The following is a 25,446-nucleotide window of genomic DNA, read 5'->3' as shown; positions in this document are numbered from 1 at the left end:
AAAGCAAGATGATGCTGACTTGATTCAGACCTTATTCACTATTTATACCATCTCAATAGATACAGGCATAGGGAGAGCGATGGAGCTCAACTTTGAATACACGGCAGGTAAGTAGGAATTTCTAGCAAAGGAGCAGGGTGAGGGTCAGTGGATGGAAAATTACTTAGAGGGGACGTCAGGGGTTGGGGGATTCTGGCTAAACCAACTTCAAGATTCTAGCTGGAGGCAGGTTAGGGTAATCAGACATCCCCTGGGGGATGGTGGAAGATGGAGACCCTGTTTGAGAATCTTTGGTTAAGCAAAGAATCTGGCAATGTTCCCTTCCTCAGAACGCTCTTCTCCAGGTAGCTGCATCTCTAGTTGCAGGGTCCTCACTTCCTTCCTTCCACTCAAATGCCCCTGGGCTGGTCCCTTCAGCAGCAGCAGCAGCCTGCCTTCCCTTCTCAGCAATGGCCCTCCCTCATATTCAATTGTATACTAATGTCTGTGTGTTCATTGTCTTCCCAACTAGAAGGTAAACTCCCTGAGGGCAGGCACTGGATTTCAGTTCCCTTAGAACTGAGCCTAGCACAGGGCAGGTGCTTTTGAGTATTTCCTGCGGTGCAGAACTGGCTCTTGCCAAGGGAGGCTGGTTGTTCTGGATGTTGTTGGGAGGTAGTTTCGCTCTAGCATAAGCCTTCCACGTGGAGCCCCTGAAGGATAACACAAAAGTGTGAGGACTGCCCCAGCGCAGAACGGTCCCAATGGAGCCAGTTCTTTCATTTGGAAACCTCACTTTCTGGTCTCCAAAATTAAAGATGGGGCACAGGCCCATGGGCTGGGCGGGTGGGCGGGCAGGCAGCTGGCTTCTGCGGCTCCTGCACTCCTAACGCCGGCTCCATGGGGAGGTGATGTGACTCCCCACTGCTGTGCTGACAAGGAAAATCTGAAAAATTAAGTAACTGGTCACCCGGCCAGGGCCAGACGAGTCCCCAGAGTCTCGCTGTCCCCAACATGGAGATTCCGCCCCCTGCATCTAGTTTGGTGCAAGGGGAAGAGCAGATAAGGACCAGCATCCTTGAATGAACCCTGAATGTCCACCAGGGTTCACTAGGGGATCCAGCAGTGGGTAGGGAGCTGGGTTGGCGAGTTCCCCTTTGTGAGCCCTCGGGAGCCCTAGGCCCCTACCCTGTGAGGGGCAGGAGGTCCTGGAAGAAACCCAACCCGGCTTCTGCAGAATGGAGCCAGCGAGGAACAAATGCAGTCACCCCGCCCCAGGCTTTCCCCCACATCCCTGGCACCTGTTAGGGTCAAGAGGGGCTTTTGGGCTCTAAAAGAGTCTCTTTTTAAAAATTTTCATGTATGTTTATGCTCAATTCAAAACAAAAGGGGGGGGGGCTGTGGGGAGAAATAACTCCTGTAACCTGTTTCCATCACCATCTGTTCGCATTTCTCTTTGACCTCAGAACATTTTCCCCCTGGTTTGACAGCCCTGTGCTCTAATTAGGATGGGCCCTGGGGTTTCTTTCCCTTCTGTCCCTTCCACCCCTGCCTGTTCCAGAGTTAGTTCTCATTATCAGCAACTCACACACAGCCAGGAACATTCTAGAGCAATTTTCCACATGAGCTCTTCTTGGCAGAAAATAGAATTTGCTTCCTTTCCAAAAGTCATTAAGCCAAAAACTATAGAAACATGAAAAGCAGGAGGGAGAAATGGGAAGACAGAGAAAAATAAAAATGCCTCCCGCCTCGGCCCCTCAAAGTGTTGGGATTACAGGTGTGTCGGTTGTCTGGATGATGGGTCTTCAGGTTTGTTTGTTTTTTTCTATTTTTCTGACTTCTAAGTAAAGCAATCTACCTGCATTACACGATGGTCATAAATCATTAAGAAGAACATTTTTTTTTTTTCTAACTGCCCCATGTCAATGCTTTGAACAAATGAAGCTGGTGACCTCATACATCAGCAGGTGACCTGGAGGAAGGCGCGGTAGCTGGCAGGACACCAGCGTTTCCGTGTCTGCCTGAGAGTCCACGGCTGCTCCATTTGTACAACCCACAATACAAGTAGGTCCAAGGGTGACAATTTTTTTCTAAGCCCAGGAGAAATCAGAATTTGGGTAAGGAAGGTTTGAACAATTTTGAAAAACACAACTTAAAAATAGCCGCAATCTTGCATTTGGGAAATCTGTGCTTTTTGGGCCCTGAAAAATCTCCCTCTCTTCGCAGTCGTGTTTTGGTCTTTCCTCCCGTGGCCGTTGCTAGGGACAGCGGTCACATTTCTCAGACCCAAGTCTGGGTCAAGTCTGAGACACAGGCTCACTGCAGCAGGTCCGGCCCCACTGGGTGTGGGTTATGGCAGCCCCGGGAAACTCTCACGGATTTCCCACTCACGCCCAGCACTGGGGGGACCCTGTTTCATGTGAGGTCGCCTTCCCTCTCTCTGGTCCCCCACCCGCTTGGTCTGACCCCCAGAGCTTTTTCAGAGCAAAACACATTTCCTGGTAGTGGTTTTCTTGCCTGAGCTGCCCGAGAGCGGCAGTGCTCTTCCTAAGAGGAACACTTCTTGTGGATAAAACATTTCTCCATTTATCTTTATCAGAGTAGAAGCCCAGGTATATAAATGCAACATTATGGCTACTTTAAAATTGTTTACTTGGAGTTGTTTTGGGTTTGTTTTTTCTGGAGACAGGGTCTCACTCTGTGGCCCAGGCTGGGGTGCAGTGGTGCAGTCTTGACTCACTGCAGCCTTGACCTCTGGGGCTCAAGTGATCCTCCCATCTCAGCCTCCTCAATAGCTGGAACTATAAGCGCACACCCAAAAGAATACAAAAGCTGGACCCAGCTAGTTTCATGTATTCTTTGTTTTTGTTTGTTTGTTTTGTAGAAACAGGATTTTGCTATGTTGCCCAGGCTGGTTTCAAACTCCTGGGCTCAAGTGACCCTCCTGCCTCAGCCCCTCAAAGTGTTGGGGTAACAGGTGTGAGACATGGTGCTCAGCCTATTTTTTAATTGTTTAAATCTTCCTTACCAGAATTCTGATTTTTCTTGGGCTTAGAAAAAACTCTTGTAGCCCTTGGACTTATTTGTACTGTGGGATCACAAGCCAAGTATTTGGGAACTTGGCCTAAGTCAACGGGAAAAGCATAGAGGCTTCCACTGAGCCAGCTGACACGCACACAAAGGTTCCGGTGGATTCTTTTGTTTTGGCAAGGTTCACATTCTCTTGCTCCTGAAGGTTGGCCCTGCCCGTTTTGTCCACAGCCACAGGCTGGGGAAGGGGAGGGGACTGTGGTGAAGAGGCCCCCTTGTCCTTTCTCCTCAGCTCCTGTGCATGTGTGGGGGCCTCATGGAGCGGCCCCTGATTCTTGCTGAGATGGTACCCAGGTATTCAGTCATGCTGGAGCTGTTTGACGCTGAGCTAGACAACGCTAAGATCTTGTACGATGCCCAGATGGCGGCCTCCGAGGAGGGGAACATCCCCCTGATCCACAAAAACATGCCTCCCGTGGCCGGGCAGCTCAAGTGGAGCCTGGAGCTGCAGGAGAGGCTGGAGGTGTCCATGAAACACCTGAAGCACATCAAACACCCGTGAGTCCCAGCCCTGGCCAGGGGCAGCCAGGGGCAGGCACCCCGCCTCCATGGCACGGGAGAGCGAGAGGGACTGTCCCAACCCTGAGCAGGACCACCCCTCCTGTCGATCAGACCGTTACCTCCCAGAGCAAAAGCCCAGAAGAGACCCCGTCTGGTCCTCCCTCCTCCCGTGATCGCCTTCTCGGTGTGAGTGCTCAGGGGGAATCTGGCTGGTCCCCACCCTTGCCCGCTAGCCTGGTAGACATGAAGACCACCCAGGCAGGAACAGGAAAAGGCTGTGTATGCAGTCGACTGAGCCACTGTTGTGTGCACTTGGCCGAGTCTCCTGGACAGCCAGGGGCCGGGGAGGCTTCACGGTGGACGCAGGGATGGCTGCAGGGAAGCCCCGGCTTGGCCTGGGGAGGCCAGTGCAGCTGACCAGGAGGGGGACCTTTTATGTGGTCATTTGGGGGGTGTATTTGCTTTCATCTGGTCGGCCCCAGGTTGGAAGGGAGAAGGAAAGTTGGAGAGGGGCTGGCAGTCATTCATCCAGGCCTGGCGGTCAGGAGCCGGTTGCCGCGTGGGTTCTATTTTGGCCTCCTGGGCTGGTGGCTGCAGACTGCAGGTCGGAGTTCCATTTGAACATTTGGTCTGGCCACTGCTCGTTTGCTTATTCAGTCTGTGAGCCTCGAGCAAATGGGTGGCCGGCTGCTTCGGCACCCCAGATCGGACAGCAACAATGGGACATGCCGAAGAGATCCCACAGGAGATAGCCAGTAGGACCTGGCCTTCCCGCTCCGATTCCAGGGTCATGTCTGGAGCAGAGGCCAAGCTGATTTATCAGAAGTATGACGAGATGATGGAGCTGCTGAGGTGCCACCGCGAGAAGATCTACCAGCAGTGGGTGGCGGGCGTGGACCAGGACTGCCACTTTAACCTGGGGCAGCCGCTGATTCTGCGGGACACCGCCAGCAACCTCATCCACGTCAACTTCAGCAAAGCGGTGGGTGCCGGGAGTGGGGACCGAGTCAAAGGCTCCTTGGGAGTGAGGGGGAGGGCCTGCCAAGTTTCCTTCAGCACGGATTTATGGAGGTGGACGTTTATATCACAGTTAGCCTAAAGCTTTGCTTTTTAAGTGTGTCCAGGATATATTTAAGACATGAGGGAAAGCAGAAGCAACTTTGACAATAGCTTCGATGAGTATCTTCTTGAAAGCGTTCATGTGATCCCAAGAAGAAATGTCAATTTGAAACTATGGGGGGAAAAAGTCTTTGCCGAATCTAGACAAATGCGCTGGCTGGTCAAGGCAGGCACGCTGGGGAGAATTCACACTTGTGGGCTCTGGGATGTGGGTTCTGTGGCTAAAACCCGGAAAGTTCAGATGAACAGAGGATGGAACCCAATTCCTACAAGCACAGCCCCAGAGCTGCCCAATCTGCACTTGGGAAGACGGGGAAACCAGAGATGCGTCTCTTCCTTGGAAATCTTCCCACTCACTAACATTCATTCTTTCATTCACTGAATACTTACTGAGCACCTACTACGTGTATGTGCTTGGGATACATTAGTGAGCCAGCCAGACAGAGAGCTGTCTGTCCTGCCCTCCTGGAGCCAACCTCCAGGCAGGAGGGCGGGGAGGATGATCAGTTAGCATTCACGAGGGAGTCAAGTGTATGACACGGTAGAAGGTGCAACAGGTTCCGCAGAAGGAAGAGCAGGAATGGCAGGTTAAGAAGATCAGTAGAGCTGGTAGAAGGGGCAGGTGCAATTTTAGATGTGAACAGAGACTTGTGGGGGGGTCAGAGTGCCGCTGAGCAGAGATGGAGGGGACAGCCTTGCAGCAGAGCACACGGCTAAAGTAAAGGCCAGGAGGCGCCCGAGAGCCTGGTGCAGTCCAGGAGCAGCAAGGAGGCCAGTGGGGTGGGGGAGTGGGCAAAGGGGAAGATCGTAGGAGAAGAGGTGAGAGGTGATGAGGAAGGGCCCCATGGACCACATAGGGACTTGGAGTTTGGTTTGAGCAAGATGGCAGCCTCTGCAGGGTATCGGACAGAGGTATGCCGTGATTAGATTTCTAGTTGTAAAGGACCCTTCTCCACACTGTGAGTTGCGTAGATTGAACGGAGCTGGGGCTGGAGGAAAGAGCAGGAAAATCAGTTGGGAGCCTGTTGCCACAATACAGGCAAGAGATGACAGCTGGGAGGTGGTGGCTGGAACCAGAGTGGCAGCAGTGAAGGTGATGGTCAGCTTCTGGACTTGATCATAGTGCCATGGAGACTCCTAGTAGGTTGGAAATGGAGCATTATTGGAAGAGGGGAGTCAGTCCCAATGTTTTGGGGTCAGGTGAGTAGATGGGTGGAATTGCCATCGGCCAAGAGGGCAGGTGGGGCAGAGGCCACAGGGGAGGATGGGCTGCTGTGCTTTAGACTTGTTGGGTGTGAGATGTCACCTGGACATCCAAACAGAGGAGCTGAGTAGGCGGGTGGATACAGAAGGCTAGAAGTCACGAGAGATGCTGGGGTTGGAGACATAAATGTGGGAGCCATCCACACAGAGATGGTACTTGTAGCCATGACACTGGACATCTCATTACCTCATTCAGTGGAGATGACAAATGGGCTGGCTGGTCAAGGCATTCAACTGAGGGTAAATTGAGAAGGAACAAGGTCTATGGCTCCCCATCATGGACATCTTGAGATTATCAAAAGAGACTAATAATGGTGACCAGGAATGTCTAGTGTCCTGGAAGCCAGGAGGACACTGTGTGTCCAGGAGGAAAGAGTGCCAGCTGCTGGGGGATCCCATGAGATGAGGCCCATGATGTGACCAGTGGATTCAGCAATATGGAGGTTATCTCAACTTTGAGAATAGCTTTGTGGACAGAAGCACTGTTAGAAGGGATGTCCCTGTGGTTGATCACTGGTCATAATGGGGTGAAAGCAGAGAGAAAAAGGAAGGTTAGATTCTAGGGAGGACACAAGTGACCCGAAGTCTTACTCCAAACCACTTGGGGGTAGTAGGTAGGAGAGGACAGAGATAAGAAAATTAGGATGATGTCAGCCACCCATGGTGATGATGATGTCATCATCTACAATGACGACATCATCCACCCATGAGGATAATGTCACCCACCCATGGTGATGACAATGATGTCATCCACCTGCAATGATGATGTCATCCACCCACGAGGGTGATGTCATCCACTCATAAGGATGACGTCAGTGCTTTCTGGCTCAGGATCAGCCAACAGGGTGAAAACATCCTGGTCCTGCCAGCAAACACTGCCTCCCACCAACTTTGAGATCCCCCCGGCTGTCAAAACATCCCAGGGCAGATGCTCATTTCTGTTGCTTGAACACCGCACTGTTGACATGACCTGCTGACATGTTCTTTGATCTTCGTTTGTCATTTAGTTGGTGGCAGTTCTGAGAGAAGTCAAGTATTTGAATTTCCAGCAACAGAAAGAGATTCCAGACAGTGCAGAGAGTCTGTTCTCAGAGAACGAAACTTTCCGGAAGTTTGTGGGCAACCTGGAGCTCATCGTTGGCTGGTATAATGAGGTGAGTTGGTGAGTTGGTACTATTCCTGATGCAGCTTTGTTTTGTTTTGGTTTTTTGTCAAGTTTCAGTTTGTTGTATTTCAGAGATGTGGCTCTTCCTGGGAAATATTCCCATTCACTCAAATTCATTCTTTCATTCACTGCATGCTTACTGAGTACCTACTATGTGTATGTGCTTGGGATAAATTCGTGAGCCAGGGAGTCAGAGATCTCTGTCCTGCCATCCTGTCCTGCCTACACCCAACAACTGCTGGTGTAAGGTCTCCAAGTGGAACAGAATTAAATTAGTGTGTATTTTAATATTCAGACATGGTTCAAGCCAGTCTTCATTATTCGTGCAAATAGCAGCAGCAAAGATAGTGATGACTCAGAACAGCTGGTGATGAAAATCTTATTCCCACTGGGCTTTGGCTTACGTTACTTTTTTTTTTTTTTTTTTTTTTTTTTTTTGAGATGGAGTCTCGCTCTGTCGCCCAGGCTGGAGTGCAGTGGCGCAATCTCGGCTCACTGCAAGCTCCGCCTCCCGGGTTCACGCCATTCTCCTGCCTCAGCCTCTCCGAGTAGCTGGGACTACAGGCGCCCGCCACCACGCCCGGCTAATTTTTTGTATTTTTTTAGTAGAGACGGGGTTTCACCGTGGTCTTGATCTCCTGACCTCGTGATCCGCCCGCCTCGGCCTCCCAAAGTGCTGGGATTACAAGCGTGAGCCACCGCGCCCAGCCACTTTTTTTTTTTTTTTTTTGGAGACAGTCTCACTCTGTCACCCAGGCTGGAGTACAGTGGCACAATCTCGGCTCACTGTAACCCCTGCCTCCCAAGTTCAAGCGATTCTCCTGGCTCAGCCTCCTGAGTAGCTGGGACTATAGGCGTGTACCACCACACCCAGCTGGTGGTAGTAAAAATACAAATAATTTTTGTATTTTTAGTAGAGACAGGGTTTCACCACGTTGGCCAGGCCGGTCTCGAACTCTTGACCTTAGGTGATTTGCCCACCTTGGCCTCCCAAGTGTTGGGATTACAGGCATAAGCCCCCAAGCCTGGCCAATTACATGATTCTTTATAGATCCATTTACCCTCCTGAATATATTTTGGATAATATTAAAGTCATTCAACATTGCTTCCATTACTTCCATTAATGTGGGGAGGACTGGATGGGCATTTCCTGGAACCCAGAGTAGGATTATCATGAGGAAGCTGCGTGTGAGGGGCTGGGAGGTGGCAGTCCCCGCTCAGCTCTTTGGTTCAAGAACTCCTTTTTGGCCTTGGCTCCTGGCATCCATCTGATCTAGGGACCTGACACAGTAATCAAGAGGTTGACTGTGGAAAAACTTCCCAGTAATTGTTGGAGGTGGGGGGTGGTCCCATGTAGCAACACAGGGCTTGTTCAGAGCGCCTCCTTCCTGGCACGAGACCCTGGAAGCCGAGTCGGGAACCAGAGGGGAATGATATTATACGTGTTCTGTTTTGGCTGTCTGCTTTCACTCGGTTAATTATTTTGAGTTAATCTACATTGTTGCATTTAGCACCATTCTTCTTCTTTTTAAGTTTGAGTCTATTTCTGAGTAGCAATGTGTTGCATGGATATAGCACTATTATCCATTCCTCTGTTGATAGACATTTGGGTTGTTTTCAGTTTTCGCTTTTACAAATAAAGCTGCTACAAACATCCCTGTACAATCAAGAGGGGCCCGGAGAGCGTGGCTGTGGGACTCAGCGGGCAGTCACTGGGCTTGTCCTCCTTCTAGACACCCTTTCTTATGCACCCTACTCATATATCCTGGGAAAGGCGACCATTTGTACCATACAACCTTGACCCCACCCCAAGCCACAGCAGAACGGGGCCAGTCTGGACACTGTTCATTTCCTGTTGCTGCTGTAACAAATCACCACAAACTGAGTGGCTTAAAATGGCACATGTTTCCTACCTTCTAGTTCTGGAGGTCCGAAGTCCTGAATCTGTTTCATTCTGCTGGAGTCAAGGCATCCGCTGGGCTGCCTCCTTCTGGAGGCTCAAGGGGATGGTCTATCTCCTTGTCTTTTCCAGCGTCTGGAGGCTGCACCTTCCTGGGGTCATGGCCATTGTATTAGTCAGAGTTCTCCAGAGAAACAGAACCAATGGGATAGACAGATGGGAGGATGAAGGGATGGATGGATGGATGGATGGACAGATAGATCGGTAGCTAGAGAGATAGGAAGGCAGGTAGATGGATGGATAGATTATATGGGTGGATGAATGGATAGATAGCTATAGATGGGGGGATAGATACAGATGGATGGATGGAGATGGTTGGATAGACAGAGATATGGACATGTATATATGGAGATTTATTGTGAGGAATTGCCTCACACAATTACGGAGGTTAAGAAGTCTTACAGCCTGCTGTCTGCAAGTTGGAAACTCAGGAAAGCAGGTGGTATTACTCGGAGTCCAAAGCCTGACAACCAGGGAACAGATGGTGTAAATCCCAGTCCAAAGGCTGAAGAAGATGAGATGGCCCAGCTCAGGCCATGAGGCAGAAACAAGGGGTGAATTCCTCCTTCCTCCGCCTTTTGTTCTATTCAGGCCCTCGACGATTGGATGAGACCCACCCACACTGGGGAGGGCTATCTGCTTTCCTGAGCCCACCCATTCCAATGCTTGTCTCATCCAGAAACAACCTCACATGCACCTCAGAAACCATGTTTAATCTGGGCACCCTGTGGCACAGTCCTGTTGACAAATTAACCCTCACGGCCACCTTATTTCATGTTCAAAGCACATCACTCCAACTTGTGCTTCCATCATCACACTGATGCCTTCTCTTTTGACCTTCTTGCCTCTTTCTTTTTCTTTTTTTTTTTTTTTGTGATGGAATCTTGCTCCCCTCCCCGGCAGCCGCAGCAGGGCTCCCCAGATTCTGATCACCAGGGGCCCTAATATCTTTGTCCACGGTCCATTCATTAGAAACACAGCACCTTTCTCCAGCTGGTTAGATTCTGTCTAAAGAGCTCCCGCCTTGGACTCCAGGTATGGTAGAAGCACCGTGATTTAGTCACGAGCACACTAAAGAGGTGTGTTCTGAGATTCTCTCATGCAGGATGTAGTCTCAGAGCAGGGTTCCTCGACTGGGAAGAGACCACTGTCCTTGTCATTGTTTAACAACCCAACCCTGATGGATGGAATCGTGCTACCCATCTTCTGGCTTTGTAATCCTGTCGATGCATCCTTTACTTCTGTCTGGTTTTCAGCCGGTAACGGCTCTTATACTCTATTTCTCTTTCCTACCCACCTATCCTAAGAGTTAATGGTCAGAAAACATTCGAAGGCATGGGTGGGGGTACACTACTTAAAGTACCAAAATGGGCTGGGCACAGTGGCTCATGCCTGTAATCCCAGCACTTTGGGAGGCCAAGGCGGGTGGATCACTTGAGGTCAGGAGTTCGAGACCAGCCTGGCCAATGTAGTAATACCCTATCCCTACAAAAAATAAAAAAATTAGCTGGGCGTGGTGGTGGGCGCCTGTAGTTCCAGCTACTCGGGAAGCTGAGACAGGAGAATCACTTGAACCTGGGAGGTGGAGGTTGCAGTGAGCCAAGATCACGCCACTGCACTCCAGTCTGGGCGGCAGAGCGAGACTCTGTCTCAAAAAATGAAGTACCAAAATATATGTAAAGAATTATTCTGAAAGGCAAATCAGCATCTAGTGTGCACTTTTAACTCTGTGATTCCACACTTCATGTAGAAGGGTCCTTGAGAAGTCATGAAACAAGATGTTGCTTGGTATGATGAGATTTTTAGGCCCAAATGGTGCTTATTATTTAAGGGAATCATAAAAACTTCTCCCTTGTTTGTTCATTTTTGTAAATTCAGGTTTTCAAGCATTAAATTAATTTCTTAGGGCAAACTAGAACAAAACTATATAGAACCTATGCTTTTTTTTTTTTTTTTTTTGAGACAGAGTCTCATTCTATTGTCCAGGCTGGAGTACAGTGGTGTGATCTTGGCTCACTGCAAACTTCACCTCCTGGGTTCAAGCGATTCTCGTGCCTTGGCCTCCTGAGTAGGGATTACAGGTGCACACCACCACACCGGGCTAATTTTTGTATTCACCAGGCTAATTTTTGTATTTTTAGTAGAGACAAGATTTCACCATGTTGGCCAGGCTGGTCTTGAACTCCGGACCTTAAGTGATCCGCCTGCCTCGGCCTCCCAAAGTGAGAAACTATACTATTGTTAACACTGACTCATTAACAACTTGAATAGTTTCTCTGCAGATCCTGGGTTTTCTGTTGTATAACTAGACTTCGGGCTTAAGGCTGGGCACCATGACTCACACCTGTAAATCCCAGCACTTTGGGAGACTGAAGTGGGAAGATGGCTGGAGCTCAGGAGTTTGAGACCAGCCTGGGCAACATACCAAGATCCCATCTCTGTATTTCAGGAAGTAGAAAAAAAGATTTTGAGCTTTAGATTTATGACCAGGGGAAAGGGTCTGAACCCAGAAAGGCTCAGTGATCCACATGTATTTCTTTGGCTTAGAATCATAAAAAGAAATCAAATACAAAACGTTTGTGATTATATATTGAGGATTTATGTATTAAAAGTGATGGCAAAGATGGCAATTACTTTTACACCAACCTATACACAGTTAATTCTTAATTAGTCATAGTATGGGCTAGAAAGAGATAGGAATACTATAACATAAAACAGTAACTGTACATAAATCCTCAGTGATAAAAGTCATTCTAAAAATTGTGGAGTGTCCTGAAATACGGTTTCCAAACAAAAAACAATCATCATTGGCTTGGTTGGTATATTAGGCTGTTACATTGCTATAAAGAAATACTTGACACCTGGGACTTTGGGAGGCCGAGGTGGGCGGATCATTTGAGGTCAGGAGTTCAAGACCAGCCTGGCCAACACAGTGAAACCCTGTGTCTACTAAAAGTACAAAAATTAGCCAGGCTTGGTGGCGCAGACCTATAATCCCAGCTACTGGGGAGGCTGAGGCAGGAGAATTGCTTGAACCCGGGAGGCGGAGGTTGCAGTGAGCCAAGATCACGCCACTGTACTCCAGCCTGGGTGACAGAGTGAGACTCCATCTCAAAAAAAAAAAAAAAAAAAACCCTGAGACTGGGTAATTTATAAAGAAAAGAGGTTTAATTAGCTCATGGCTCTGCAGACTGTACAGGAAGCATAGTGGTTTCTGTTTCTGGGGGACCTCAGGAAACTTGGAATCATGGTGGAAGGTGAAGGGGAAGCAGGCACGTCACTTGGCAGGAGCCAGGATCAAGAGAGAGGTGGGGGAGGTGCTACGCCTGTTTAAAAACCAGATTGCATGAGGATTCATTCACTATCCCAAGAACAGCATCAAGGGGATGGTGCTAAACCATTCATGAAATCATCATCCCCATGTTGTGGTCACCTCCCACTAGGCCCCGCCTCCAACACTGGGGATTACGATTCAACATGAGACCTGAGTGGGGAAACAGATCCAAACCGTATTAGTTGGTGTTGAGGAATAAAAGTCCTTACCAGAGAACAATTTAAAATCTGGTTGGAGTCGGAACATAACCTGTCACCTCTGTTTTGCAGATAAAGACTACAGTGAAGGCAGTAGAATTTCTACTAATAAAGTCAGAACTGGAAGCAATTGATGTCAAGTTATTGAGCGCTGAAACGACGTTGTTCTGGAATGGCAAAGGTACGGAGGCCACATTCCTCCCACCTTGAGTTAAACTTGGGGGTCCAACCTGCCCAGCATCTGTCCTCAAACACCACTGGAGTGGCCACTTCTGTCTCCTGGCTGCATGGATCTGCTTTAACTGCAAGGGGGCTAAAGGATAGTTACTTCCACCTGCTTGCCCAGGCAAAAAAAAAAAAAGCCCAACTGTGTCACTTAGAAATGGAATCCGGCAAAGACTCCCTGGGAACTGTCAAGGGGTTTCCAAGGTTCCCAGACTGGGCTTGCTGCAGGCCCAGTTTCCACTGTTGGTTTATCAAGCATGCACAGAGCATGCACAGCTGGTGAGCAGAGCGGGTGCACATCTTGGCTAACTCAGCGCAGACATCAGGAAAGTAGAAGTATAGTCATGAGTCCCCTTCTTCCCTTCTTTCCACCACTGGACGAGGCAGAAGGCCCCCAACCCCCTGGCCCCATCTCTGATGCTCCCAGAGGTGGAACCCTTTAACATGAGGAGTCTGGGGCTCCTACGTGGGGTGAAGGGTCCGCATATTCTCCAAACCCTATGTCCAAAGGGACACTATATTTGTGATTCCTTGGCATTTCATTTCAGAGAATTTCCGCTCAATGATTTCTTCTGGGTATCATGTTCCAGAATAGGAAGATTATTTTCCCAGGGCTGTCTCGTAGTGATGAGTGTTATGCCAACCCAAGAAAAGTTTTCATCCTGCTGAATTGTTTTTTCTTTTGTTTTTGTTTTTTTCTGAGCTAGAGTCTCACTCTGTCACCCGGGCTGGAGTACAATGGCACAATCTCAGCTCACTGCAACCTCTGCCTCCTGGGTTCAAGCTATTCTCCTGCCTCAGCCTCCCGAGTAGCTGGGATTACAGGTGCCCACTGCCATGCGCAGCTAATTTTTTGTATTTTTAGTAGAAACGGGGTTTCACCATGTTGGCCAGGCTGGTCTCGCACTCCTGACCTCATGATTCGCCTGCCGTGGCCTCCCAAAGTGCTGAGATTACAATTTGAGCCACCGCACCCAGCCTGAATTGTTCATTTTGTAAGATTCCATTACGCTTCCATTTTAGGTGTGTTTCAGTACATTCAAGAGGTGCGAGAAATTCTGCACAACTTGCAGAACAGGATGCAAAAGGCAAAACAAAATATAGAAGGAATTGCCCAGGCTATGAAGGTAAGCAAGGGGCAGAGCACAGAGCGGGGCTTCGTGGGGGGCTGGGGCTGCCCTGGGGCAAACCAGGCTGCGTAGAGGCCCATGGAAAGTGCTGCGATGTGTGGGGTGCAGTGTTCTCCACCGGTAGGATGATACCAGAGTGGTCCCAGGGCAGAAAGAGCCCAGTTGCTCTGTGGAATTCAGTTCTGCTCCATTCTGCTGAGCTCCACAAGGCCCCCTCTGTGCCAGGCCAGTGCCAGTAGCAAGGGGTGAAAAGAGATCTGCCAAGACTCACCCCCACTGGGAACGAGCCCGTTGCTCAGTAGAGAAGCAGTACGGTTCTAACTCAAGCTCCTTCCAGAGCACTGGGGGAATCCTTCATTAGCCTTCTGGGTGGTCTGGTCTGTCACTGATGCTCTAATGTGCAAAAACACTTGCAGCAATATATCCAAAAGGAAGTTTTTGTTTGTTTGTTTTTTGAGATGGAGTTTTGAGCCCAGGGTGGAGTGCAGTGGCGCGATCTCGGCTCACTGCAACCTCCACCTCCCGGGTTCAAGCGATTCTCCTGCCTCAGCCTCCCGAGTAGCTGGGATTACAGGTATGCATGCGCCAGCATGCCCAGCTAATTTTGTATTTTTAGTAGAGACGGGGTTTCTCTATGTTGGTCAGGCTGGTCTCGAACTCCTGACCTCAGGTGATCCGCCCGCCTCAGCCTCCCAAAGTGCTGGGATTACAAGCGTGAGCCACCACGCCCGGTCCCAAGAGGAAGTTTTTAAGAAATGTCTCCTCTCATTAATTGCAATGTCTCCTCTGCAACTCTATTTCTTTTCTTTTCTTTCTTTCTTTTTGTTTTTTCTTTGAGACAGAGTTTCGCTCTGTTGCAGCTGGAGTGCAGTGGCATGATCTCGGCTCACTGCAACCTCAGCCTCCTGGGTTCAAGTGACTTGTGTGTCTCGGCTTCCCCAGTAGCTGGGACTACAGGTGTGTGCCACTACGCTCAGCTAATTTTTTTGTATTTTTAGTAGAGATGCGGTTCCACCATGTTGCCCAGGCTGGTCTTGAACTCCTGAGCTCAGGCAGTTTACCCGCCTTGGCCTCCCAAAGTGCTAGGATTACAGGTGTGAGTTTCTGCACCTAGGCAACTCTATTTCATTTTTAAATGATCATGTTTAAGCTATATTTCTCTGTCAACATATCAAAATTAAATCATCATGATGTCCCACACACCCTGCTCTGTTTTACCACCCACTACAATTGGACTTCAGATAACATAGCATTCCACCACTTCCCTCCCCAACCTCCCCACAAACCCTTGAGTAGAAATCATTTAGAATTTCTGATCCAGGCCATCATTAATGTCTTCACTGGAACATCTCTCTCCTAGTCCAAGAACCATTTGGCTTGTCACAGTGTGAAACTTCTTATAGTTCACGTTCATTTCCTCATCATCCACTTAGATTTACCCAGTAAATTGTGGACAGAAATCATTGCTCGCCACTATTTTTTTCCTGATTCAGTTTTCCTTTATTTTTAAGACAGAGTCTTGCTCTGTCGTCCAGGCTGGAGTGCAATGGCACCATCTTGGCTCACTGCATCCTCTGCCTCCAGGTTCAAGTGATTCTCATGCCTCAGCCTCCCAAGTAGCTGAGATTACAGGCATGCACCACCACGCTTGGCTATTTTATTTTTTGTATTTTTAGTGGAGATGGGGTTTCACCATGTTGGTCAGGCTGGTCTTGACTCCTGATCTCAAATGATCCGCCTGTCTCAGCTTCCCAAAGTGCTGGGATTACAGACGTAAGCCACCGCACCTGGCTCTGATTCAATTTTCAATTCACTGGAATAATTTCTCAAGCAATTTCCTCAGAAAGGGCTCATTGATGGCATACTTTGAGTCCTCCCTTGTCCAAAAAATACCTTCTTTTGACCTCATCTACAATGATCTTGTCCAGGTCAGGGATTTTTTGATACGGTCCTTTTCTTTCAATGCTCTAGAAATGGCCCTGTGTGTGTTCACTAGGGCCGCCATCACAAAGTGCCACAGTCCGGGCGGCTTCAACAACAGACGTTTCTCTTCTCACAGTTCTGGAGGCTGGAAGGCCAAGGTTAAGGTGTTGGCAGGTTTGGCTCCCCCAGGTCTCTCTGGTTAGTTATAGATGCTGACTTCTCCCTGTGGCTTCACAGGGTCCTCCCTCTGTGTATCTGTGTCCTCATCTCCTTGTCTCATAAGGACACTGGTCATGCTGGATGAGGGCCCATGCTAATGACCTCATATTAACTTAAGCACCTCTTTAAAGCTCTCATCTCCAAATGCCATTGCATTCTGAGGGTACGGGTGTCAGGGCCCCTACACATGGATTCGGGGGGCACAGTTCAGCCCCTACCAGCCCTGCCCCAGTTTTGGTGCTGGGCAGGCTGGCAATGCTCTGGCTCCTTCCTTCATGAGCCTGTCCTCTGTGTCTGGGGCGTGCAGAGTTCTTTGTTATCTTTAGGGTCAGAAAATGTCACCAAAGTGTCCAGACGTGTGCCTCCTTGTGTTAATGTTCGCTGGACATCGTAACATTCTTACAGCCTGTCGACGGCCTTGTCTTGCCAGCTTGTGGGCATGACGTCACTCCTCCTCCTTCCGCCCATGCCTCCCCGTCTGCTCTGGCACACAGGCCATCTCCCCAGCGTCTCAGGTCTGGGGGCCAGGTCTCTTGTCTCTCTCTGCACGTGTGGCTTCTCCATCTCTTCACTTTATTTCTGTCCTTTCTGTTGCCTGCAATGCTCACCCAGCCTCCTCTGTGGCTGTTCTCTCTCTCTCCTCTACTGAACTGTTAAATCCAGAAACCAGGCCCTTCAAACCCCATGGGCTTCTAAATCTTCAGCAGGGGCCACAGCAGGTGCAGGGTCTCAGAGGGTTGGCTGCAGGGTCTGGGCGTTGGGGAGTGAGCAGCAGACGGGAGGAGGCCCACTCTGGAGGCAGATCCTGCAGAGATTGCTGCCGCCCCTGAAGCCCAGCTTGCCCGCTGCCCACTGCCCACCACAGAGGACCAGGGCAGCACTTTCTCTCCGTCTCTGAGACCCACGGTCTTACGTAAACCCCCCTTTACCTGAGCTAGCTTGTTTGCACCAGAAGTTTTTAACTAAACCACAAAGTATTTGCTTTCTCCTGGTGCTGAGCTGAGGTGCTGAAGCCTGGTAGTTGGGTCTCTGGGCACTAAGGAAGGAATGATCTGTTGGCCAATTCTGAGGTTGTTGGGTTCAGGGGTGCGTTTTGAAGAAGTTCACCTCTGCATCAGAAAAGCAAAGGTGACCTCCGAGCAGGGAAGGCAAACACTTGGGACCACTGTCCTGGTCATTTCAAGAGGCTACGAGAAAATACTGCAGACTCAGTTCCTGGTGAGGGCCCTCTTCCTGGTGTGCAGACGGCCGCCTTCTCGATGTGCCTCACGTGGTAGAGAGAGGTCGCTCTGGTGTCTCTTTCTTTGCTTAAAGGACACTAACCTCATGGGGGGTGCTGGTGGGCCCTACTCTCATGATCTCATTATCTCATCTAAATCCAAGCACTTCCCAAGGGCCCTGCCTCCTACTACAACCACATGGGAGCTAGGACTTGAATATGTGAATTTTGGCAGGTGAGAGAACACAGACGTGCAGTTCATAACGCTCACCCAGTAACAGGCTCTGCTAACCCCCATTATAGGAGAATAATCACTAAACTGGTCACAGTCAGAATCAGCTGAACTCCTGTGTCTCCATCCCCATCACTTTCCTCATCACGTGCATTCTGAAGCTGCAGCAGCTGCACAGTGACCAGGCTGAAAGCCAAGGGGCTTGGTGGATGGGCCAGCATGCTCTGCACTTAGGTGCAGAAGCAGAGCTGGGGAGAACACTGGCTCCCACGCACATGCCCTCAGGTGCATCATGCCGTCTCAAAACAGCAAAAACAGACATAACAGCCAGCAGCATCTAGCTCCCCAGCTTAGTGAGAAAAACAAGCAATTGGAAAAGAAAATGGTTCAAACTCAGTCCATCAGGCCTGAAATCAATAATTCCTGTTTGGAGTTCGTACATTCTCAGGCTGTGCCCTTAGCACTCAGGTGAACAGCAAAGGGGTTAGGACCAAAGGGAGGCTGTTGAAAGATTGTGCAGCATTTGAGAGGAGCAAGTCATTTAGATATCTCAGAAAAACACAGACCGATTGAAGTTATTTATTTAGTAAACCTAAGACATTTTTTCTTAAATTAAAAAGGCCATGGCTGGGCGCAGTGGCTCACGCCTGTAATCCCAGCACTTTGGGAGGCCAAGGTGGGTGGATCACGAGGTCAGGAGATCGAGACCATCCTGGCTAACATAGTGAAAGCCCGTCTCTACTAAAAATACAAAAAATTAGCCGGGCGTGGTGGCGGGCGCCTGTAGTCCCAGCTACTTGGGAGGCTGAGGCAGGAGAATGTTGTGGACCCAGGAGGCGGAGCTTGCAGTGAGCCAAGATCGTGCCACTGCACTCCAGCCTGGGTGACAGAGTGAGACTCCATCTCAAAAAAAAAAAGGCCATGACATCTATGAAATAACAACAGAATGAGAACTAAGAACAGAATGAGAAGAAAGCAGAGAAGGGAAAGGACATGGCTAAGAAAGTCAAAACTGCAAAAGCAGAATTAAAATATACTGAAGCACCAGTTAGACTAGAACTAGTGCTATGTAACAGTGGATCTATTAAACGGAGGATAATTTTAGGAAATTGCTAATATGCAAAGGGAAATAACAATAGATAATGTGTAAGATGAGGGAGACGAACAACATAAAAATCATAGTTGTTACTAAAGAAGTAATAGGCTGGGCACGGTGGCTCACACCTGTAATCGCAGCACTTTGGGAGGTCAAGGCAGGCAGATCACTTGAGGTCAGGAGTTTGAGACCAGCCTGGCCAACATGGCAAAACCCTGTCTCTACTAAAAATACAAAAAGGAGCCAGGTGTGGTGGCACACACCTATGATCCCAGCTACTAGAGAGGCTGAGGCAGGAGAATTGCTTGAACCTGGGAGGCAGAGGTTGCAGTGAGCTGAGGTCACACCACTGCACTCCAGCCTGGACGACAGAGTGAGACTCCATCTCAAAAAAAAAAAAATAGTAATGAACAAAGATGTAATAGAGGAAAATTTTCTCAAGCTGGGGAGACAAAAATTAAAGGAAGGCCTGAGTGTGAAGGTCAAAGTGGGTAACTGATTTTCAGGCCAGATGACACATGTAGACATATTCTGACCAAAATTTTAAATCCCAAGGATACAGAACAATATTCTGCATGTTTCTACCAGGCAGGTAGCCCACAAAGAAACAAAAATCAGGCAGCCTTTTGATTTTACACAGATTTCCAGAACATGATAAAAATGGCCAGTCTTGAGAAAGGCTCCTGACGATTATCTGTGAATGCAACAGTAAAGTCATCCTCATACATGCAGGGGCTTGGAAAAATACCATTTGGGTACCCTTCCTGAGAAACCTATTTCAGGATGTATTCCAGGACACCAAGAGATCAACCACATGCTAGAGTACCAAGGAGAGAATTAACATTTCAAAAGACTAGCAATGAGCTTGGAACCAATTAAATATAAAGAGATAAGTACATAAAGAGATAAATATGGTTGTAAAAGGTTACATTCCAAAGTCAAAAGCAATACTTGTAGAAAAATATAAATGGTAGAAACCATATCCATGGTGATAAATGGGATCAATAATTGGAAGTTAGGAGGAGGAAAAAGATGGGGCAGGGAAGTTAACCATATCCTAAATTCCTAAACATGGATAATGGGAATCGAAAGCAATTTTTCTTTTTTTTTTTCTTTCTTGAGATGGAGTCTTACTCTGTCACCCGGGCTGGAGTACAATGGCACAATTGCTGCAACCTCCACCTCCCAGGTTCAAGCGATTCTCCTGCCTCAGCCTCCCGAGTAGCTGGGATTACAGGCATGTGCCATCATGTCTGGCTAATTTTTGTATATTTAGTAGAGATGGGGTTTCACCATGTTGGTCAGGCAGGTCTCAAATTCCTGGCCTCAGGTGATCCATCCACCTTGGCCTGCCAAAGTACTGAGATTACAGTCATGAGTCACCATGCCTAGCTGCAATTTGTATTTCCAAAATTAGAGAAATATTTAAAAGATTTAATAAACTTAATGGCAAGTACTAGTGGAATTATAAACAGGATTTCTCCTATGCAAATCACTAAAAAATATAAAAGCAAATAAGCTATAGTTCTTAAAGCAAAATACCACAACAAAGGGAAACGGTAAGAAAGCAGAAAGGATAAAACGTGATAACAAAGGGCAAACATTATAGTATATATAAATAAAAGCAAAATATGTAGATTGTTTAAAAATGTAATTATATGTTACTTCCAAGAGATATCTAAAACAAAATGGAAAGATTGAAGACAAAATGACAAGTAGGTGAAACCATATGAAACTTCCAATAATGACCATTTTTGACCTTTAAAAGATGGCAATTCTCCCAGCTGAGCTCAATGGCTCATGCCTGTCGTCCAAGCACTTTGGGAAGCCAAAGCGGGAGGATTGCTTGAGCCCAGGGCCTTCTTATGTTGCTCAGGCTGGGCGACACCTGTGGTCCCAGCTATCCTGGAGGCTGAGGTGGGAGGATCACTTGAGCCTGGGAGGTTGAGGCTGCAGTGAGCCAAGATTGTGCTACTGCACTCCAGCCTGAGTGACAGAGGAAGACCCTGTTTCAAAGGAAAAAAAAAGGAATTTCAAATGGTAATCTTACTCACAGACATACGTACAACAAAATATTAATCAGTGAAGAACAACTCAGGGCAAAAATATATATTTAGCTAAGCATACCTGATCGAGTAAAATCTATATAAAAGTTACAATTGTCTTGAAATGTTGTGTTCCCAATGAGAGTATTGTTAATATATCTATATAAATAAAACCTATTAGAAGAACTGAGAAGCCGGGCGCGGTGGCTCAAGCCTGTAATCCCAGCACTTTGGGAGGCTGAGGCGGGCGGATCACGAGGTCAGGAGATCGAGACCATCGTGGCTAACACGGTGAAACCCCGTCTCTACTAAAAACACAAAAAATTAGCCGGGCGTGTTGGTGGGCGCCTGTATTCCCAGCTACTCGGGAGGCTGAGGCAGGAGAATGGCGTGAACCCAGGAGGTGGAGGTTGCGGTGAGCCGAGATTGCGCCACTGCACTCCAGCCTGGGGGACAGAGAAAGACTCCGTCTCAAAAAAAAAAAAAAAAAAAAAAAAAAAAAAAAAAACTGAGAAATGGGCAGAACCCAAATGTAATGGGAAGGCTAACACAGCATTATTATACAGCCATGGACTGCACATTTGTGACTCCCAGGCACTCCTTTGTGGAAGGCCTGATCCCCACTGTGATGGGTCTTGGCCCTGGGGAGGCGATTAGAACATGAGAATAGAGCCATCACGAAGGAGATTCGTGCCCTTATAGCGAGAGACAAGAGAGCTCACTCTGCCCCTGCGCCTTGTGAGGACACAGCAAGAAGGCGGCCGTCACCATCTGCACACCAGGAAGAGACCCCTCAAGTTGGAACCAAACATGCCGGAACCTTGATCTCGGACTTCTAACCTCTAAACCTGTGAGAAATGTCTGTTGCTTAAGCCCCCCCAGTATATGGTATTTTGCTTATAGTCATCCAAGCTGACTAAGACATACACAGAATACGTTTTTCTGACCATGAAGCAATAAAACTGCTAATAAGAAAGAAGGAAATCCTTCTAACCAGATAAACACAGAGGCTTAATCATACCATTTATGTTCACACAAAAGCATCAGTAGAAAAACTAAAAGTACCCACAGAAATATCAAACACTGGCCAGAGGAGGGAGGCGGGTGATCGAAGTCTTCATTGTTCTCACCAGAGTCACAGAGACAGCTGAGAAACAGCTGAATCGATGTAGAGTCCGTAAATAATCAGAGTGACAGAGGCAGCCGTGAGAAGGAGGAAAGCTGAGGTTCCCTCATGTTCCCAGTGGGGGATAGGACAGAGGATAGGGAGACTTGGGCCAAAGATTTTTTTTTTGACCAAAAAAAAAAAAAAAAACTTATTAGGTGTTTTGTTACCATATATGTATCACTTTAATGGAGATGTGTAAGGAAAAAAAAAATTTAATGACAGATAACAGTAAAGTCCAAATCATAATTACAGGTGGCCACCACTTTTTTTTTTTTTTTTGAGACGGAGTCACACTCTGTCACCCAGGCTGGAGTATAATAATGTGATCTCGGCTCACTGCAAGCTCTGCCTCCTGGGTTCACGCCATTCTTCTGCCTCAGCCTCCCAGTAGCTGGGACTACAGGCGCCCGCCACGCCCAGCTAATTTTTTGTATTTTTAGTAGAGACAGGGTTTCACTGTGTTAGCCAGGATGGTCTCGATCTCCTGACCTTGTGATCCTCCCGCCTCGGCCCCCCAAAGTGCTGGGATTACAGGCATGAGCCACCGCACCCGACCAAGTGGCCACCACCCTTGTGGTAGAACTCCCGCTTGCAGGGGAGCCGGGGTCCTCACCCTACTCTCTACCCTTTCCCACCCCTGTCGGCAGGTCCGTGGCCCCCACGAAAGGGACTTACTCCCACCTGGCCCTCCATTTGCAGCTATGGACGATCCACGCAGCATTGACCACACATTCCTCGACCCTCAGGTCCTTCGGTCCCCCTAAAAAGAGAATTAGATGCTCCTTTCCTGAGAGCAACCCCATTCTGGCCCAGTTGAGTGAAACATCTCAGTGGTCTCTCTCTGGTTCCCCTAGGCCCTGGTTTTGGTTTTGAGCTAAATTATTTAAGGCTCTGTAGTCAATAGTCAATTGTCAATTAGGCACAGGTCCTTAGTGGCCCCTGATGGGCATGGATCATGGAGAACTAGAGTCCAATCCCAGATCAGGCAGCGAGGAGGAAACTCACACCAAAAGCATGCAGCAAAGGAGTGAGACCGAAAGCGGTTTCTCCAGAACACCTTTTCTCACTCCTGTGCTTTCCTTCCAGGACTGGTCGGCCAACCCACTGTTTGAAAGAAAGGACAATAAGAAAGAGGCCCTGTTAGACTTGGATGGAAGAATTGCCAACCTCAACAAGCGCTACACAGCAGTCAGGGATGCTGGCGTGAAGATCCAAGCCATGGTTGCAGTAAGCAAACACCCAGGAGGTTTTTTGAGAACCCACTTGCTTTTAGCAGGGAGGAGAGAGTAAAGGCAGAGCTGGAGATTTCATAACAATGATTGGTGACACATTTTTAGTAGTCACAGAAGTCTGTGATCTGGCTGGATGCAGTGGCTCTCACCTGTAATCCCAGCACTTTCGGAGGCTGAGTCAGGCTGATCACCTGATGTCAGGAGATTGAGAACAGCCTGACCAACATGGTGAAACCCCGCCTCTACTAAAAATATAAAAATTAACCCGGCACGGTGGCATATGCCTGTAATCCCAGCTACTCGGGAGGCTGAGGCAGGAGAATCGCTTGACCCTGGGAGGTGGAGGTGGCAGTGAACCAAGATTGCACCACTGCACCCCAGCCTGGGTGAAACAGTGAGACTCTATCTCAAAAAAAAAAAAAAAAAAAAAGCCTATGATGTTTTATCCAAGTGAGCCTTATCTTTAAGTAGTGGGCCACCCTTGCTGTACACTTCCAAGCCTGGTTCCTCCTGTGATGGGCCTGCCCTCCGCTAAGGGTACCAGAGCCCTCGCCCTGCACAATGTGGGTATGGCCAAGTGACGTCTTCATACTAGGTCAACAAATCTTGTCTTCCCAGGATGAGCTGCTGAGGGCAGGCACCGTGTGTTTATCAGCATCCCCCGTGGATTTCCCATCCATGGGTGTGGGCAGGGAACAGTAACGTGGGAAGAGTGAGGGCCATTCGAATGTGCACAGGGTGTATCACTACCCGCACACACGAATGGGTAGAATGTGATAACGCACTCCTGCTTTGCTACCTAGGATGTCGGCTGGTCCTTCCTGCCAGTAGTCCCAACAGGGACTCTGTTCCTGCCAGCCTCCTGGGAGCCCCCATGGTTGGCACGTTCAGTGGGAGAATGCAGAACGGTAGACTGGCATTCCTGGGTGCTCCGTCTGGAGTCCTGACATTGTATTGTAGGGGTTTTCATGTCTTCCTCACTTGGTAGTCATTTCACCCAGCTTGCATTTTAGTTTGTCTCTGAGGAGAATGTGAAAGGTGGAGCTTTGCATCGGCCTGTAAAAGAGAATATTCTCCCTTGAGCTCAAATATGGCTGGGCGTAATGGCTCACGCTGGTAATCCCAGCATTTTGGGAGGCCGAGGTGGGTGGATCACTTGAGGTCAGGAGTTTGAGAGCAGCCTGGCCAACATGGTGAAACCCCATCTCTGCTAAAAATACAAAAATTAGCCAGGTATAGTGGCAGGAACCTGTAATCCCAGCTACTTGGGAGACTGAGGCAGGAGAATTGCTTGAACCTGGGAGGCAGAGGTTGCAGTGAACCAAGATTGCACCACTGTATTCCAGCCTGGGCGACAAGAGTGAGACTCCATCTCAGAAAAAAAAAAAAAAAGTATTTTAGGGCAGTTTTTGGGTGGGGTGGTTTCCAGTGGATGGTGCAAATCAGTGGTGTGGACTTTAATGATGAGTCACCCCATCCAGACAGACCAGCAGGCCGCACCCAGGGGTTGGGCCATTATTGGCTGTTCCTATTGTCACATCATTGCTCTAAAGATCATCTCTCCAGGAAGTGAGTTGACTGAACCAGAATCTGTTTTGCCTCACTCCCAGTTCCCATCCCTCCCCTCCCTGCCACGGTAACAGAAGCTCCCTCTAAATTAAAATGCTAAACTGCAAAAATGTTACTTGGAAGAGTTAACTGATTAGCTTGTTAACACACTCAGAAGGGTTGGAAACAAGAGCACAGGAGAGAGATTTGACTTAGGGTTAGGAGACGTTCAGAGGGTAGGAGCATAGCAAGAGGGCAAGCAAGGAGGCAAGACTGGGCTGAGGCTGAGGCCAAGCGGCAGGGACAGGAGCCTAAGAGGGGCAGAGGCAACGAGCCAGCCTATCCTGTTCCCCAACTATGATGAGATGGTGTTGCCTCTTGTGCACAACTCTGTCACCACGTATGGTTACTCTCATGACAGTCATTAGAGCCGTTTCTTTTTATCTTATGCTGAAGTTATTTGCGCCCAAGTCTTCTCTCCTTTATTAGAATACACCTGACTGAGGGGATACACCAAGTGGAATTAATCTTTGAGTTTCCCTATAGCACTTAGTATCCTAGAGATTCATCCATCCATCTGCCCATTCATCCATCCATCCATCCACTCACACATCTACCCACCCCACCCACTCATCCACCCACCCCACCCACCCATCCACCCATCCACCCACCCCACCCACCCATCCACCCACCCCACCCACCCATCCACCCATCCACCCACCCCACCCACCCATCCACTCATCCACCCACACTACCCACCCATCCACTCACCCACCCATCCACTCACCCACCCATCCACTC

At 48.7% G+C, this 25,446-nt stretch overlaps 1 protein-coding gene across 1 annotated transcript in view; it reads left to right on the top strand.

Moving 5' to 3' along the window:
• DNAH17 (dynein axonemal heavy chain 17) overlaps window positions 1-25,446 on the top strand; it is a 149,833-nt gene that overhangs the window by 10,432 nt on the left and 113,955 nt on the right. Inside the window, exons 12-17 of the mRNA XM_032177998.2 lie at window positions 3,302-3,567; window positions 4,357-4,552; window positions 6,960-7,106; window positions 12,681-12,789; window positions 13,857-13,960; window positions 22,952-23,092. Of these exons, the coding sequence (XP_032033889.1) occupies window positions 3,302-3,567; window positions 4,357-4,552; window positions 6,960-7,106; window positions 12,681-12,789; window positions 13,857-13,960; window positions 22,952-23,092 (963 nt within the window). The remainder of the gene's footprint in view (window positions 1-3,301; window positions 3,568-4,356; window positions 4,553-6,959; window positions 7,107-12,680; window positions 12,790-13,856; window positions 13,961-22,951; window positions 23,093-25,446) is intronic.

This window comes from Hylobates moloch, unplaced genomic scaffold (genome assembly GCF_009828535.3).
Source record: "Hylobates moloch isolate HMO894 unplaced genomic scaffold, HMol_V3 SCAFFOLD_15, whole genome shotgun sequence".
Lineage (NCBI taxonomy): Eukaryota > Metazoa > Chordata > Mammalia > Primates > Hylobatidae > Hylobates > Hylobates moloch.
This window is presented reverse-complemented; position numbering and strand designations above follow the sequence as displayed.